We start from the raw sequence: 18098 nt of genomic DNA, 5'->3' as shown, positions 1-18098 counted from the left end.
TGTTTCTGTGATATACTGCTTACAAGAATATTATCTTATTACTTTGGACTCATTTCCTCTAATGCAAAGCTCAAAGACTTCAAGAGCCATTGTCAATATGAAATACAAGTAGAGCACAATACAATTTAAAATATATTATTATTTATTCTATAAATGACTACTTCTTGCTATCTTTTAGTCTCATAGTTCTTGGACTTGATGCTTATTTGTTTTCCAACTCAGATCCAAAAATTGCACAAGAAACTTAATCAACCACTTCATTACCTCAGCACCACTATTCATTTTCACCAAAGAACCCAGTGGAGGCAATTTACTACACTTTCTTTAACAATGAATGCAAGAAAACAGAATGAAAAATATGATAAAACTATCGTCATTTGCACATGCTAGAACCTAATCAATTATGCATCATAAACAATAATAAAAATCCACAAGAATTTGCTGCCCATCTTAAAATCCTCACTTTAGTTACTAGGATGGGACCCATCAAAATTTTCATGTAGGCAGTTTGGGATACAAGTTATGAAAAGTTACGTATATTTATAGCATTTTTTATCATTAACATGTGTATTATGCTATAGGCGAGTCTGACTGAGTAAAAAAAAGACATAGGACTCAAAACAATGAAGATTTCAAACCTCGACTTAGTTATTGATATATAACTAATCATTCTTAAATAGTCATCAACGAATACTTTAGGGTAATCTCGTGCTACCCTGAAATCAATCAGATTGATTGTCTTTGTAACTTCATCAAATAAGAAATTACCCCACTTAGGATCGATCTGCATTAAAAACACCCTCCAAGTTAAGAAGAGATCGCAAAAATCATGTGTGTGAGAACTAAGAACATATATAGTGAAGTTTTTCCTTTTAAATCTTAACTACTTTGTCATATTCACTCAAGTCCTTTAACAGTAATATATGTTTACTTCACGTAGACAACAACACCTGAACTAGATAGCTAAACCAAAATTCATCAAGTATACTTCAAATTTCATATGTATGGACCAGAATTTTCCGATTGGTGATGCTAGAGTTAGTATGTCAAAAAATAGCCTTAAATATTTCACTTGTGCACACATATAAACACATGGCAAAATAACATGCCTACAAAAATCAAAATACAAATAACTTCATCAATGACTTCTAATAACTTTTTGCCAATATGATTATGAGTTTCCTAGTCCAGTGATGCCACTTTGTGAATTGTAATTCTTGTAGCAAGATAATAAAAATATTTAATTCACAAGAATGTCATTTTATTTATTTGACATGAATGATGTAAACAGTTTGATTGTCAAACTAAATAAGAAATCAAGAATTCATAAATAGTTGTCCACCAATTGAACCAAAAAATTGAAGTAATAAGGAAAGCATCCCTTGTTTAATGAACATAACAAGTAGCATCTCTCAACAAGTACCAAAGAATGATTAAAAACATGGACAAATTTGTGTTCATAAAATTGTCTGATTAAAGGTGATAATTTCTCCAAACATAATTATATAATTAATTACATGAAGTTTTTTATAGTTAACATACCTTTCTTCTAACTTTTAATGAATTACAAAAAAAAAATTGAGTAAATGACTACCAAATCAGATTATATGAGATAAAATAGGAGCATTTATAGGGAAAATTTGCTATCCAATCTGGAAAACTATATCTTCTACACAAATAATTACTACATATATGTTGAGAGCATTGTCATCTAAACAGGATATGCAGCTGCATCGACCACCATGTATGTTTTCATTCTTTTACATCACTTAAGTGTGTAAGCAGGCTATGTAAGTTATGGTACCAAAAAATTGCATGTAAAGTTGTATAGAAAAATGCATAAAAAAGAAGTGGTTAAAGTTCTTATAGTTACCATAAACAAGCTTGGTAGTTAATACTCTTCTACTTGAAATAGCATCTACAACTATTGGAACATAAAATCTATCGATCCCAGCAAGAAGATCTCGATACAGCTTTTGATTCGCTGCCTTCAACCTATAATCACACTCACGCGATAATTCTTCTTTGGCCACCGACAAAAATTACGAGAACTTAAAAAGTAACCTTGTGTTTTGATCAAGCATTTCAACAATACTGAAAAATTGAAATACATTGTATTTAAATTGCTTGCAATTAAATTTCCTTCCTTTACTAAATAACTATTTTGGATAAAGAAACTAAAATACCTTACATTTAAATTTCTTGTTGGATAAAACAATTGAATTTCTTGTGAGATAAAATTTCATTTTAACAATATTTATTTTAGGCTTAATTATGTTTTGAGTTCATGATAAATTTGGAAACGGGCTCGATGACCCAGATAAGCAGGATGTACCCGACTACCCAATCTGATATGTCCCGTCTAAGATATTGGCTCGACGACCCTTGGCCCCACTAGGTCTTTGGGCCTACCCGACCCATCTAGGTCGTTAGGCCCATTTGTATCATTGTCCCCCCGACCAGTTTGTGTCGTTGGGCCTACCGACCCAGCTAGGTCATCGGGTCGGTTGGTACCGCCCAAGTCGTCGATCCAATCGGGCTTGTCTAGGTCGCTGAGCCAAACGGGCCCATCTAGATTGTTTGGTCGGTCTAGGTCATTGGGCTAGTCGGGCCCATCTAGGTTGTCGGGTTCGTCTAGGTGGTCGAGCTGACGGGCCCGTCTAGGTCGTCAAGCTGGTTAGGCTTGTCGGGTAGGCGGATCGATTGGGCCGGTTTGAGTTATCGGGCTGGTCGGGCATGTCTGGGTTATCGGGCAAGTCGGGCCCGTACGGGTTGTTGGGCTTGCCCGATACGTTTGGGTCTTCAAGCCTATGCGCCACCTGTAGGTTGTCCAGTCTGCCCAAACCTTGTGGGGTCATTAAGCTCGCACGACACGTCTTCGTCGTCTAATCCTTCTTGATGGTCAAGCCCGCCCACCCGTTTGGGTCGTCGAGCATGCCGGCCCATTTAGGTCGTCGGGCACGCCCAACTCGTTTGGGTCGTTAGGCCAGCCTAGTACGTCTCGATCATCGATCTCGCCCGACCCGTATGGGTTGTCGGGTCCACCTGGTCCGTCTGACTCATCGAGTCGTCGGTTGGGCTCATCGAACTCTCCTATGGACTAGGTCAAACTGACAACTCTACCTAAGTGTCTAGAATGTGAGGTTGAGTGAGGAGAATTTCAAATTCAACCTATTTTGAGGGCATTTGAATTTCTACTAATTTAGCTCATTGAAATACTTCAAAAAATGCTTGCATTTTAAATCTCTTTTAATTTCTCTATCCAAAAAAAGCATTTCATTACAAAGAAATCTAAATTCTTCAAAAAATAAAATGAATTGCTTCATTAAAATACTCTATCCAAACACACCAAAAATTGTCCAATTTGGGGCAGACTACATGGAACATTAGATGGATGCTTGAAAGGTGAAGAGGCATGCTCAGTTCTCTCTTTAGGCGGTGAATATTATCAGAATCCAAACCACACCATTAGTAAACGAAACAGAGAGAACAGAGAGTGAGAAGTAGAACCTTGCACTAGTAGCAATAGGGGAAATCGGTCCTCATTGTCGCAACAGGGAGAGGGCACGAGATTTGACGTTGGTCCGGTACGATGACAGTCTAACGATCTACATTTTTGTGTGTATGGAGATAGAAGATGACGGTGAGCGGAAAGGAAGAGTGATTTTCTCCGACCAAGAGAGACGAAGCAAATCCAAAACCCATTTTCTTTCTAATGAAACCCTAGCCTTTTCTTTTTCTCCCAATCTCAATTCCAATTGTGTGTATGGAGATAGAAGATGACGGAGAAAGGGAGGATCAATCTTCTCTGAGCAAGAGAGACAAAGCAAACTCTAAACTTAATCCCTTTGTTTTCTCTCGATTTAAGTTCCAATACGTATTCAGTGCCACATCACCAATTATAAAAATAAATCAATTTTTTTTCCAGGTTTTCACCTCCTAATAGCACGTAAGGGAGTAAAAAAGGAACAATTTTTAAGAAGTCAGATTATCATTTTTCTTCAATTATTTACAAAAATCAAAATACCAATGACTGGTGCTTCAGAAATGTTATTAATATTGATCGTTAAATGATATTTGTACACTAGTGTGATATAACACGTGAGTAGAGGTAACTTTGCACTGGTGTATCTTAAATAGACATAATATACTTAAAAGTTTTCGACAAAATATTATGATAATTGTTTTAATTTTATTTTATTAAGCGCTCTTAAATAACCTCTTTATTTTAAAAATAAGTTAGTATAATATTGCTTTATCAAATTGACAATAATAAAGTAACAAAAAAGGACACATGATATGAATATTTTATTAGAGGCGTCATAGGTTTACATTTGACTTGTTTATAAAATGAACAAAAATGAAATGTGACATGTAACCTCTTTTCTTATTGTCACTAAAACCAACTTGGTTATTCTATGACATAGATGATCCTATATTACATGAGCAACAAAATTTGATTTTTGTTATACAGTATATAATTTTCATTGTGTCTATCTCCACCTAGAACTGTCCGTCAAAAATTTCTTTCAACTATTTATAAAAGAAAAAGAAACAAAGTTTACAGAAAGCAGAGGTCGTTGTCCCATAAATTTCAACGATACATGTTTTGGTGTTTAAGCATATTAGTGTTTTGTGAAGTATTTGGAGGTTGTTCTTGTCCGTACATGTGCATAACCTTGTCGAGAGACTCTTCTCTGTTTCAGATTATATAAACATTCCAACTATAGACAACTTTGACATCGGAAATGGAAGTTGATGCAGCAATGATGTTTGTTGGATTTTTGGTTGCATTTGTTATCATATTCTTAACAAAAGCACTGAGTTGGGTGTGGTTGGAACCCAAAAGGGCAGAGAGATTCCTCAGACGACAAGGCATAAAGGGTAACCCATACAAGCTTTTCTTCGGAGACATAAAAGAAATCAACACGATGCAGCATCAAGCGCAATCTAAACCCATACACATCGACGATGATGCTGCAACTCGCCTAGTTCCGTTTCAAAATCAATTGGTCAAAGTTTCTGGTATGCTTTCTAATACAACCTTTAACAAATGATTTTAAGGCTCAAATTAGTTCATACTGTGATTAGTAATCTCAATTTTCTCAGTCTTCTTCTACCTAATCATCAATAAACATCTTTGTTTTTCAATGATTATTATATATATATATAAGCTTATTTAGAAAATAAGTTGATAATTTTTGTAGGTAAGAATTCATTTTTTTGGTATGGCCCTAAGATTACTGTGCATATTATGGAGCCTGAAGCAATAAAAGAGGTTCTGAACATGATAAATGATTTTCCAAAGCCAACCCTTACTCCACTTGCAAAGTTCCTGATAACTGGACTTGTAGATCTTGAGGGAGACAAATGGTCAAAGCACAGAAAGATCATCAACCCTGCATTTAATCTCGTCAAGCTCAAGGTTTTTCTTTTTTGAATTTTCTTGCTAATATTTTTTTGTTGTTTTACACGATTTGTGAAGTCTATATTAAGAATTGAGTTTTAAATCTAATTCAATCTTCCTAAATTTCATTTATATATTATAAATTTATTAAATTTCCAATAATTATTATTAGTTTTCATAGAGTAATATGTTATTTGTAGTTTGAGATTTATAGTTAACATACTATTGTAAAGAAAATTGATAGACCCTATATCGATAGGATCAATACTTTTAAGTCAATATTATAAATAAAGTTTCTTTATAGTTGACATAATAATTGAGTTATCTGGTTGATGAGTGACGATGTTGACCAATTTACTCTGTTTTTGCTTGTTCTCTATTCGGTCCATAATAAAATGTGTAGATGGATTAGTCCGCATAAGATTTGCGGATTAATAAGTATTACTCCAATGCAATTGTGGGTTTGTAACTGGTCCCTACAAATTAAATAATAATAATAGTACTTTTGTAATTTTTTAAACTCAAATTTGAATATTTTATGGAAACGAACATTTAATGCAAACATAACAATTATAAAAAAAATTAAAAAATAATGATGTTATTATTTACTACAATTACAAAAATAAAAACTTAAAGACTAATGATGTTAGGATTTACTACACATAAATAACGAAACATATGACAAAAAATATATTAAAGTGGATTATGAAATAAAAATCTAGATATATAATTAGCCTACACTTTGCCACGTTTGGGTTTCAAGTTACGAAATTTAAATTGAGGCTAAATTTCACATTTAGTAAAAATGAGAAAGTTTAGCAACATATAAATACATTATTTTAAGATTTTAGGTTGGTGATAATATCAATCATTTGTCTGTTTGACTCAAGTCTCATTGTTGTTAAATATTCCTTGATGAATTTTCCTCAAAAGAGTAATCAATTTTATAAAAGTTTATGGTTTATCTTGGTAGCTAATTCAGACAAGTATAATATGACCATGTATCAAAAGTCTTCTTAACAAAAGTTTCAGGAAAGTGTACCCCGTTATGAGGAACAATGATATAATTAAGGGTTGCTAATGGGTATTCGTGGTTAGAAATGATTATACTTGAAGGAGATGTACCAATGAGAAAGAGACTCACAATTGAGGAAGAGATTATTAGGAATTCAAGTGGAGTTTAAAGTCAACATTGAATAAAAGTGAGAAAGTTTAGCAAGATATAAGGAAAAGACCTACAAAATAATTGTCTTAAGATTTTGGGTCAGAGATTGTGGTAATTCCTTATGCGGTTTTGGCTCACATCGCATTGTTGTTAAACCTCCCTAATGAATGGTGTTGGGTTGAGAGTGGTGTCAATGCCTTATGTGGTTGGGCTCAGATCTTATTGGTGTTGTATCTTCCTAGTGAAACCCCCTCCTTAAAAACCTAACAAACTAAACTTAGCATAGTTATGATGGATAACATTTTCATCGTAAGCAAGAAAATCCCATTAAAATCAACATTTTTTCTCTATCTAAAGTCTTTCACCACTAATTTTGCGTTTTACCTTGAAGATGTAGAATAGTCTCTTGTTTCTCCCTGAAAATTCACCTATTCTCTAAAAAATATTCTCTTAGGCATTTTTTTACTAAGCCATAAGTGTGATAATCAGGCAAAGATTTCATTTCATCTAACATTGCACCCATTCACTACTATTTTTCTTCACTTTACAAAGCTTTTTCTAAACACTCAAGTTCTCCACCGTTAATTAAGGTTACATACTCACTAAAAGGATACTTAAAAAATATTTCTCAGCATGTTAGACCTACTAGTAGGCACTTGTGGCAATTGAGGTGCATCTCTAAGATCATCATTATGAACCATATTATGTTCATCTAAAGCATTATATATTAGAACCTCTAATCCTTCTCTAATATGTTGATCATCAAGATCACCATGCTACTTATCATTTTGAGAATCAGGCTAACACTATCCAAAATTTGAATAGGCAATAACATTGGATTATAATCAATTAGATTTTCTCAAGGGTAGTCTTCTCCATCTTGTTATAATATCTTCAATGGTTTGGTCTTTTATAAACTACAAATCATGATTTACGACTAGCTTCTTCTCACCAGGATTATACAACCTAAATTCAAATTCATCCTAATTGTAACTAATAAAGATACACTATCTTGCCTTCATATCTATTTGCCTTCATATTTGACATTTTTTCCAAACCACATTTTGTTTGGCACCTCACCTTGCAATTATAGGATAAAGATTAGTAACATGCACAAATGCAAGTAATGTCACTCCTTAAAAATGCTTAAGCAACATTGTTTCAAAAAAGCTTATATAGACCTAACTATTTCAACAAAAGTCTTATTAATTCTCTCAACTAGACCATTTAACTGGAGAGTTTTAGGAGGAGTCTTTTCATGTCTAATACCTTATTTCTTCCAATAGACATTAAAGGGTCCACAATACTCACCACCATTATTAGTATGAATGTATTTTATCTTTTTGCCTGATTGTCTTTCATCCAAAGCATGAAATTATTTCTCCATAGTCCATAGAGCCATAGATTCCTGAAACAATCATCAATTAAAGTAACAAAACAAAGTGCAACTTAAAGACTTTACCATTAATGAGCCACAAACATAATAATACATTATTTCAAACAACTATGACTTCCTTAAGGGAAGATGTTTCTTAAATAATACTTTGATTTGCCTAATTGTCGCTAATTACTAATGCATTTTGTTCATCGCTAATTATTTGTCAGTAAATATTACAATTTTTGGTCTTCTTCTTCCTCATGCTCATCTTATTCTTTTTTTCCTTGTTCTTCCTTGTTCTTCCTCTTCCTCATCCACCACCATCATCATCACCATGTCTATTGTCATGTTCATCGTCTTCGTGTCTCCTACCTTTGGCTCCTCTTCCACCTCCTCCTTTTTCTCGTTCTCTTCTTCCTTCGTTGCCTCTGCCACTATTTTTGTCGTCACTATCACCATCGCCTTTGCAATTCTTATTGTTGCCTCCCCTTCTTTTTTTTCCCTCCTCTCCTTCTTCTTACCCTCCAATTAATTTATAATGAAGATTTTGTAACATTTGGTAGGAAAAGTGATGTCCATTATACTAACAAATTTACTAATGGATTTTAAGAAAATAAAATTGTTGACAATTTTATCGATGAATTAAAAAAAAGAATTGCCAATGAATTTCGAGAAAAACCAATTACCAATGGATTTCTTTTAAAAAGATTCATTACCAATGGATTTATTGACATGTTTTAAAAGCATTCAATTATCAATGGATTTGCTCAAGAATTTTACAATAATGCTTAAAGCTCAAAGCAGGAACTTTGGCTCTTATTATACTGATGTAATTTAACAACGAAAATATTTGTCGATAATAAACAATATAAATTATTGATAGATTTTACCAATATATCCATTACTAATGGATATTTCCATCAACAATAAAAATTCTAATTTACCGACAAATATTATCAATAGATCTATTAATACTACAAATTCTCATATTACATGAGAATTTTCTTGTAAATTTGTTAAAAGAATTTGCAGGAAAAGGTTTTTTCCTGCTATTTTTTCTAAGAATTTTAATTGGCAGGTAATTCCTTTGTGGGTAATTATTTCCTACAAAATTATAAAATTCGTAAGTATTTCTTACAAAATTTGTTGCGAAAAGTGTTTTATACAAAATATTTTGCAAAAAAATTGACAGAAATTTTCTGCAAATCTTTTTTTCATAACAAAATTTATAAGTATTTTCTACAAAAAAAAATCAAAACAAAATTGACAGGAAATATAAGTTTTTTTAGTAGTGATTACTGATAGATGCTTTCGGAGATAATTAAAATTCTAAAATCCATTGATGAAGTATGTTTGTAAATTCTATTTTACCGAACAATTTTTTTCCATCGATAAAATGTCATCAATAATTTTGTATTTTTTTGTAGTGGACCAAGCCTTCCGTGCCATAAAGATACTTCCATATATAAATATAACATTTACACTATTTTTAGCAACCAAAGATTTAATCTTATACAATTTATAATTTTTCTTCTCTATCCATATCCAAGTTACATTAAGTGAGTTTCCATTTAACATAATAACTATCATCAATCAAATGCACATAAATCATATTAAAACACATCTTAAGTATGTTTAGTTCCTCTAAGTAATAATTACACTATTTGCAAGAAAACATCCTTTGACATACCTTCATTACTCATCCTTAATACTCGAAAATCATTACAAGTATGTGAAGAATTTCTTTCTCAATGTAATGTGTAATATATTTAATCACTTTCAATTATCCATGTGCTTTCATATGATATAATATTAATAAATTTGTAAGCACGAGAAAAACAAGTTCACCACATATAGTAGTAACACAATCATCATGATCATTCTCATTTTGTTGCCCTCCTTTCCTTTTTTAACCTTTTTTCCACAAAAAAAAAAAAAAAAAAAAAACTGTTTATTTGGTTGTGTCCATGTTTATTAAAATAATAACCCTCCACATTCTTCTATCTTTACTTGCACATGCATGTGAGTTTTTGATCTTCATTTTTTTAAGGTTTAAAATGTTTTGCAGCTTGTATTGCCTGCCATGTATGATAGTTGTAACCAGATGATGAAGGAATGGAAGATGTTAGTGAGCGAAACAGGATCATGCATGGTAGATGTGTGGCCATTCTTAAACAACTTGACAGCTGATGTGATTTCTCGTACAGCTTTCGGAAGTAACTATGAAGAAGGAAAAATAGTATTTCAACTCCTAAAAGAACAAACTCAACTTACAGCCAAGGTCTTTCGATCTATTTATATTCCAGGGTGGAGGTAAATAAATTATTAATTTACACTTTCATATTGTCAATTTTTTATTCGACAAAGAAAATACACACATGGTGGTACTTCAATATTTCAACCCTTTAGATATATAATAATAAAGGTACAACATATAAATCCTTCATGTCGCTCGCCCATATTTGTTCTTTGAGATTACTTTCTAATTTTTCAATTAATCAATTATTATATATGTTACATGGTTATATAGTTGGGAGGAATTTATGAAGATCACAAGGTTTTGTTCTAATTTGTTGCAATTTATAGAAATCGATAGGATAAATGACTTAAAAAGGAGATGAATAAAAAAGATAAATCATAAGAAGATTCAAGTTAACATTATCATTCTTTTTTCCATTGTTAGGTTTCTACCAACTACATTAAACAGGAGGATGAAGAAGATTGATAACGAAATTGGAAATGTACTTCGTGGAATTATCCAAAAGAAAGAGGGTATTATGAAAACAAACGAAGCTTCCAATGATAACCTTTTAGGGCTACTATTGGAATCCAATCAAAAAGAGATTGAAGATCAAGGACTTAAGAAAGACTTTGGAATGAACACCAATGATGTAATTAACGAGTGTAAGTTATTTTATTTTGCTGGACAAGAAACAACATCGGTGCTACTAAATTGGACAATGGTGTTGTTGAGTAGGTTTCCCAATTGGCAAACACTAGCAAGAGAAGAAGTCATGGAAATTTTTGGCACAAAAGAACCAGACTATGATGGATTAAGTCGTCTAAAAGTTGTAAGTACGAGTTTTATCTTGCTTTCATTAAATCATTAAAAAGTATCACTAAGTTGAAAATATAATTTTAGGATAATTATAAACTTTATGTTAAAACAACTAAGCTTAACTTGAATACAGCATTCATAAATGTCAGAAACTAAATATATGCTCTTAAATTTGAAATGGTTTAATTACTCTTTTGGTCCCTATTTTTATTCAAAAGTGTCAAGTTGATCCTCTAATTTTTTTTAAGTTTCAATTTAGTCCCGATTTTTAAGAAATTGCTGTGTGGTCTTTTTTGTTAAATTTTTTGAAACGGATTAAAGATTTTTCATCAAAATTGAAGTTGTTAATAATAATAATTTACTTTATTGATGTAATTAACATAATCATAGTGCCAATTTTGATAAAAAATCATTGATTTGCTTTAAAAAATTTAACAAAAAGGACCAAATTGCATCAATATTTTTAAAATCTGGACCAAATTGAACTTAAAAAAATTAGAGGACCAATTTGACACATTTGAACAAAAACATAGACCAAAAGAATAATTAAACCAGTTTAAAACTATACATATTTGAACCTTATAGATGGACAACATAATGGATAATGGAGAGAGTTTCTGTTAAAAACGGTGAATTAAAATTCGACGTGGATTGTTTATTGATTAATAGATATTTTAAACCAATAACATGTTACTTAAAAAGTATAAACTAAGAAAATAATAAATTGAAGTTTTAATCGCAATAGTCCTTATAACTTAGAGTGACTTACAAGTCTTAATCTTCATCAGTAGAAAAATGGTGACTTTCATTAATATAAGCTTTAATTTTCATCTGTTTTTCCTTTTCTAATTTCATTTCAACTAAATCAAGTTTACCTGCTACCACACATTCAATATTTTGTTGAATTTATTATGCATAGAAAAAGTGTTGAGAAATTGATACTTTTGTGTTAAACTTTTATCAGTTTTCAAAATAAATCTCTTGCTTCTGAAAGAATGATATTAATATTTATTCATTACGGTTTCTTGTGGCATTTTCACAGGTCACAATGATTTTGTATGAGGTTCTAAGATTATACCCACCAATTACTGCTCTTACAAGAATCCTAAAGAAGAAAACTAAAGTTGGAAACATGACTTTACCAGCAGGAGCACTAGCTACTATTCCAGTTGTGTTGGTACATCGTGATTCTGAATTATGGGGCAATGATGCAAAAGAGTTCAAACCAGAAAGATTCTCCGAAGGAATCTCAAAAGCAACAAATGGTAAAGTTTCGTTTATCCCATTTGGATGGGGTCCTCGAATATGCATTGGCCAAAACTTTGCTTTGCTTGAAGCCAAAATGGCATTGTCCCTCATTCTGCAAAACTTCAAGTTCGAGCTATCTTCTTCATATGTTCATGCTCCAAATACAGTCATAACTGCTCAACCTCAATTCGGCACGCACCTTAATTTACAAAAGTTATAGTTTGTTAGCCTAAGAAAAGGTTTTTAATGCTTTTCTTTCTTATGTTGTCTGGCTTCTTGCTAGAATATTATCTGGGACTTGCAGAAAACGAAAATCTTATTGTAAACTTATATGTAATAGTTCTTCATGTATTTGTCTTTGTTATATGTTTTTATTGCAAATTATATAGGACAATTTTCTGTATTCATAGAAAAGGAACATGGTTGTATTATTATTCAATTTCAAGAATTCTTATGCAACAAGTACAAGAAAATTTACCAGCTTTCTTTAAAAATCCTCCAAGAAAAAACACAAGGTATTGTATTGAGACACTCAAATACTTCAATTAAGAGAATTACAATATAAAAAACCAATAGCACTTTTCAATATTGTTTGATAACCTTAAGAAATGATACTTTTTTCAAAATGTAAAAGATTATTCTTCAATAACTCTTTTTTGAGGAAACAACTAAGATCATTTGTAAGTATTGAGAAAAAGAGAGTTCTCAAAACCATATAATGCTTACCTGTTAAAAGTTTGAAAACAAAGTGGTCAAGATAATCAATTATATTTAATTATAATTCATTAATTATATTTTTCATATAATCTAGCATTTTCAGCTCCCACCGAATTCTAAGAGGAAAAAACACTCTGACAAAAAAAAAAACAGGTACAAATTCGGACCTTCGATACCGAATTCTGTTAATCAAGAGTAAAGTGTTTTATTTTGAAAATCAATCTTGCAATGGGTCTACTTGAGAAAATAAATTGGGAAAATTAGTTCATTTGGGAAAACAATTTGAATCTCAGCTTGTTTATACCTCTTTAACTCAAGTAGCTTGAAAAAAAAGTAATTTTTTAAAATTCCTTTCTTTGCATCACACGTTCCCCAGTCAATGTTGGAACATCACCTTTGTTATTATTGATCACTATTTTTGCTTGCAATCTTAGTTTGTTTATCCTCGTATTCACGTCATCCAATTCGTCAAAAGAGTGGAGAAAGATGAAGTGGGAGTCATTGTATAATTTTATATTTTAAGAGAAAAAAGAACTCGACTAAAAATACTATTGCCTCATGGTCAATGAAATAATGGCTTGAATGTTTATTTTCCCCAACAAAACAATGCCATTTATGACAACCTGCCCACGTTGTAATAATAACCTTAAAACAAGGGCACGACCTTAGCACTTCCAAAGAAAGATTCTTGTGAAAAATTAATGCATCACACGTCAAGAAAAATAATATGAAATAACAGGTAATTTCTAGAACTAAACTATAAATTAAGATCCACTTTTAGCCCAGGGTATCAGACTATGATGACAAATTAAATTAACGCAATTCAGAGAAAATCCAAAAACGTTTACAGTGATATACTACGGGCTTCCTCGGTAGAGAGAAGATAAAAACTAATCTAAAGTTCTTCCTTACGGTGTTAAACAACCTACAAGCAGTACTCAATACACAGCAAAACTGCAGGTGGGGAAGGAGAATTGCATCACCAACAGTAAATGCTAAGCAGAACTTAGAAACCAAAGAAGCCAAGCTCACTAGCTTTCTCCTTCTCAAATGTCTCGAAGTACTGGTATATGATTGTTACTGCAAGCAATATTCCAGTCCCTGAACCGATTGCCCCCATGAAATCCGCCAACACAGTCAGGGCACCAATACATATGCCTCCAAATGCTGCAGCAGTGGGAATGTATCGGTTCAGTTCTTTCTGCAGATTTGACTCCCTATGTCCAGGCATTACCATTTGTTGCTCCTGTGAATTCAAAACCATGATACTATGAGGCAAGAGAAATTAGCATCAAAACATATTCAGCTCACGAATTTTTACAAAAGATCAATTTCCATGAGGTCGGCCAGTGTTAGAAGACCAGACTTACCAGCTTACAAAAAACATTGCCAATAAAGTTGCAATGAAGCTAGAAAAATTGAATATTTTAGGTAGTGTTTGGTTTAAGTACTTTGGGCTTCCCTTCTTGAAGTAGAGGATTCTCTAACTAGCTTTTATAGAAGCTCAACTTTTTGGCGCATGGTTATTGAAAAAGGAATACTACAAGAACGTTTCTACATTTAGAAAGAGAAGCCTAAAGAAAAGTTGAGGCTAAACACTACATTAGACAATATGTTGGCTTAGATCTAATCCTATGATTAATATCTATTTTGCTTCAAGCTTTTTGAGAGTATATTTGCAGTACTAATTCAATTGGGAAACAAGAATTCAAACATGCAGATACAGAACAAAATGGTGAGAAAACAGGCTCATTGTTATATTGAAGAACTGAAGTTACAAACACAAAAAAAAAAATGCATGTTAATCAGTAGGTACCTTCAGCTGCTTTGCAACATCTCTAGCAGATGAACCAGAGACTTCAATCCAAGTTTTAGAGAACAAGGCACATGCTGACAACATAAACACAAGGTAGAACAATGCATGGAAAGGATTTGCTGCCATGTCAGCTAAGCTGCAAAAGAAGTGCCAAAATGGAAATTGAGCAACAAATAATAACAGTGATAAAATTTAGTTGATTGAATTGAAATTTTAGATCATGTCGGCATAACAAAGTAGCAGAAATTTTATATTGCAATGAACCATAAACCATACGGTGGGCAGCACTTCTCTTACCTGGAAGGTGCAGTGATGTAGTATGCAATACCACCAACAGGAACAGATTGACCACCTCCATATTCAGACTCCTTCCATTTGCCCAATAGATCAACAATGAAGTTTCCACTATACTTTCGGTGTAGAAGCTGAACAAATACAATAAAAAATCTGGTTAAAACTGTAACGAAAATTTATTCCAGATGACAATTTACCATCCTTAAACTTCACTACCTGAGAAATGAAGTAGAGATTGGACACAAGGGCAGACTGAAGAATAATGGGCATGTTGGAGGTATAAAAAAGCTTGATTGGATAAGAACCCTGCTGCCCACGGGCATTCTTTGATCTCACGGGCAAAACCACACGGAAACCTTGGAAGTATATCACAATTAGGAAGATCAAGACAGTAGCAAGCAGATTTGTCACATTGGGAAGGTTTTGCCGGTAAAATGCTTCTCGAAGGGCTCGAACCTTATCCGTTCTAGTTATCAACAAATGGAATAGAGCTATGACAGCACCCTCAAATTCAGCTCCCCGTCCACTATTAATGGTGGTGGGACTAAATGCTTTCCATATGATGTTTTCACTGCAACATAATGAGATAATCTTTATAAGTTTTCTGATAAAAGACCACACACTGCTATTATGAGACGCAAGATCAATGCTGGAAACAAATTATAAACTATTTAAATTATTACTAATAATAAAAGATAATAAAACTTACCATATGTTGGTGGCAATGAATAGAGAAATTCCAGATCCCAAACCATACCCTTTCTGAAGGAGCTCATCTAAACATATCACAATAATACCGGCAAAACAGAGCTGGAGGATAATGAGGATTGCATTTCCCACTCCAAGTTGGCCCACACTACCATACATCCCAGAAAGAACATATGCAACTGCCTCACCAACAGCAATCAAGATGCCAAGTAGCTTCTGTGCACCATTTCTGGAATATGAAAAGAAATTATGTCAATAGGAAACATATATGACAGGGAAAAACCTCACAAAATATGCAAAAGCTCATAAAAACTGACAGCCATAAGACATAACCCAGTGCACAAGATAATAAACTACATGTCATTAAATGAATGATTGCATGAAAAATTGAAACCAACAGAAACAACCAGCTAAATCATAGGTATTGTAAAAGAAAAAATGTAAAAAAAAACATGCGCCAATAAAGTAAATAAGTTACACAGAAAGATACTAACAAGAGAGCACGATCCTCCCGCACATTGTTGTCGACTTCTATTATCTTGGACCCAGCCAAGAGTTGCATTACTAGCCCAGAAGTCACAATGGGAGTTATTCCTAGCTCCATAACAGTTCCACGGTTTGAAGCAAGGATAACACGCATCCAATAGAATGGATCTGCTCCAGTTGTAGAGTGAATTCCATACAGAGGGAGCTGACTGCAAACAAGGAAGATGAACAGAGCAATCACAGTATATATGACCTTCTCTCTAAATGGCACTTTCCTGTCAGCAGTCTGAACTTCCGGAAGAAATGAGAGAAACGGTCTAACTAGGTGAAGAACTCTAAATCCACCTCCCATCTTGTCAGACTACACAAGTCTAACCTGCACCATAAAGTCATAGGACGTAAGAAGGGAGAAAACCAGAAATTGTATTTTAAAAGAACACCTCTGCATCCAAACGACAATTTTAAAATGACAAAAACCAAGTAATGCAAAAGTACACCGGAAATCACAAGTCTTAATGATGTTATTCCATTTTTTATCACTGTATGGAGTTTGGATGGAACAGGAACTGCAAGATTACAACAATTTCACATGAAATCTGATCATCAAAACCTATGATGCAAGGAGTAGTTCCTATATGTACAAGAGTCCTACCCAGGTTAAGTAGATAAGAAAAATCATTAAAACACAGCAAACAGAGGCCTTATTACTTTGATTATGAACATTCAAGTCATCCATAAAAGAATTAGTGACAATATAAATTATATAAGAAAGGAAAAAAGAAAAGGAAAACAAATCACTTTCGGCTCTAGACAAAATGCAATAATGGAAGATTATCACATCTGAAAAAAAGTCATGTGTCCCACGAATTATGAAAAAAAATTATATATTATTAATTAAATTAATTGCTTAAATGTTAAATGAAGATGGACAAAATTCAGAAAATTAGCACATGCATTGACTAAAAGAAAGGAGACAAACCAATTAGATAATCAGTAAAAATCATATAACACAAGCAATCATCACAAACAAAAAATTCAAGATGAGAAATCAATCAAATCATGCCGGCATAGCCACTCTCCTTCAAACAATATGTTGAGTTAGAAGCATTCAAGAACAAACCCTAAAATGACAGCAATCAGAACAATAACAATTTCATCCGCATACAAAGCACACGAGAATTCCACATCATTCCCACAGAGCAAAGATTCACAGAACCACGAGACGATTAACCTACGCAAAATGCGGATCGAACAAAGCCAGAATATGACCCAGATCTGATAATCTGAGAATTCTCGGGAACAAATCGAAGAGAAAATATAGAGAGAAGATTTACCAGTTTATTGAAGATATCGATTCGATTGAGAAGTTTAAAGAAAATTTTAAATAAAAGAAAAAATTGAACTGTATGAAGTAGAAGAATGAAGCTTTGTGAATTCTCTAATAATAGGAGCAGAAGGGTTGCAAGGTTTTGAGGCAAGAGAGCGTTTACGTGGATTAACTAATCATATTTTGACACGTAGATTAACTTGATGACATGGCAAGAGTTGTCATTTTTGACTTGTGTCCTAACTTTAACTGGGTCAAGTTTTTTCAAACCAAGCTAGTTTTCGGAATTTTGGGCTGTTAAAAGGAGTTAAACAAAAATAGATGATTTTCTTTTCCATTTTATAAATGGTTTCAATTCAAAATTGGTCACTACCAAATTGATGTAATTTTTTATAACAAAAAATTTGGTGTGATTTTTTAATTATATTTTTTTATTGAATAAAACTAATTTTATTATTTGGAACAAATTAAAATATGTAACTGTGATTAAAAAA

General features: G+C 32.7%; 2 protein-coding genes across 2 annotated transcripts; one reads left to right on the top strand and one right to left on the bottom strand.

Moving 5' to 3' along the window:
- The first annotated feature begins 4504 nt into the window (after positions 1-4504).
- LOC114170030 (cytochrome P450 72A15-like) lies at positions 4505-12674 on the top strand. The gene is made up of 5 exons (XM_028055496.1): positions 4505-5025; positions 5208-5425; positions 10019-10263; positions 10634-11021; positions 12051-12674. The coding sequence occupies exons 1-5, from the start codon at positions 4749-4751 to the stop codon at positions 12474-12476; spliced, it is 1554 nt and encodes a 517-aa protein (XP_027911297.1). The 5' UTR covers positions 4505-4748; the 3' UTR covers positions 12477-12674.
- Positions 12675-13696: 1022 nt separating this feature from the next.
- Positions 13697-17759, bottom strand: LOC114169583 (protein transport protein Sec61 subunit alpha-like). Its single transcript, XM_028054808.1, has 7 exons — positions 17612-17759; positions 16286-16653; positions 15793-16020; positions 15300-15654; positions 15087-15214; positions 14790-14925; positions 13697-14219 (listed from the first exon to the last, which is right to left on the bottom strand). Exons 2-7 carry the CDS (start codon positions 16627-16629, stop codon positions 13980-13982), a joined length of 1431 nt encoding a protein of 476 aa, XP_027910609.1. The 5' UTR covers positions 16630-16653; positions 17612-17759; the 3' UTR covers positions 13697-13979.
- Positions 17760-18098: the final 339 nt, after the last annotated feature.

The sequence above is a fragment of the Vigna unguiculata genome, chromosome 11 (assembly GCF_004118075.2).
Source record: "Vigna unguiculata cultivar IT97K-499-35 chromosome 11, ASM411807v1, whole genome shotgun sequence".
Classification (NCBI taxonomy): Eukaryota; Viridiplantae; Streptophyta; class Magnoliopsida; order Fabales; family Fabaceae; genus Vigna; species Vigna unguiculata.
This window is presented reverse-complemented; position numbering and strand designations above follow the sequence as displayed.

Bases quoted from the DNA above. Each gene is read 5' to 3' on its own strand.
- LOC114170030 (XM_028055496.1), top strand. From the start codon at position 4,749: ATGGAAGTTGATGCAGCAATGATGTTTGTTGGATTTTTGGTTGCATTT. The intron at 5,026-5,207 runs GTATGCTTTCTA...TAATTTTTGTAG, and splicing joins TCAATTGGTCAAAGTTTCTG to GTAAGAATTCATTTTTTTGG. The intron at 5,426-10,018 runs GTTTTTCTTTTT...AATGTTTTGCAG, and splicing joins TTAATCTCGTCAAGCTCAAG to CTTGTATTGCCTGCCATGTA.
- LOC114169583 (XM_028054808.1), bottom strand. From the start codon at position 16,629: ATGGGAGGTGGATTTAGAGTTCTTCACCTAGTTAGACCGTTTCTCTCA. The intron at 16,021-16,285 runs GTTAGTATCTTT...TTCATATTCCAG, and splicing joins CGGGAGGATCGTGCTCTCTT to AAATGGTGCACAGAAGCTAC. The intron at 15,215-15,299 runs GTAGTGAAGTTT...GTATTTGTTCAG, and splicing joins ATCTCTACTTCATTTCTCAG to CTTCTACACCGAAAGTATAG.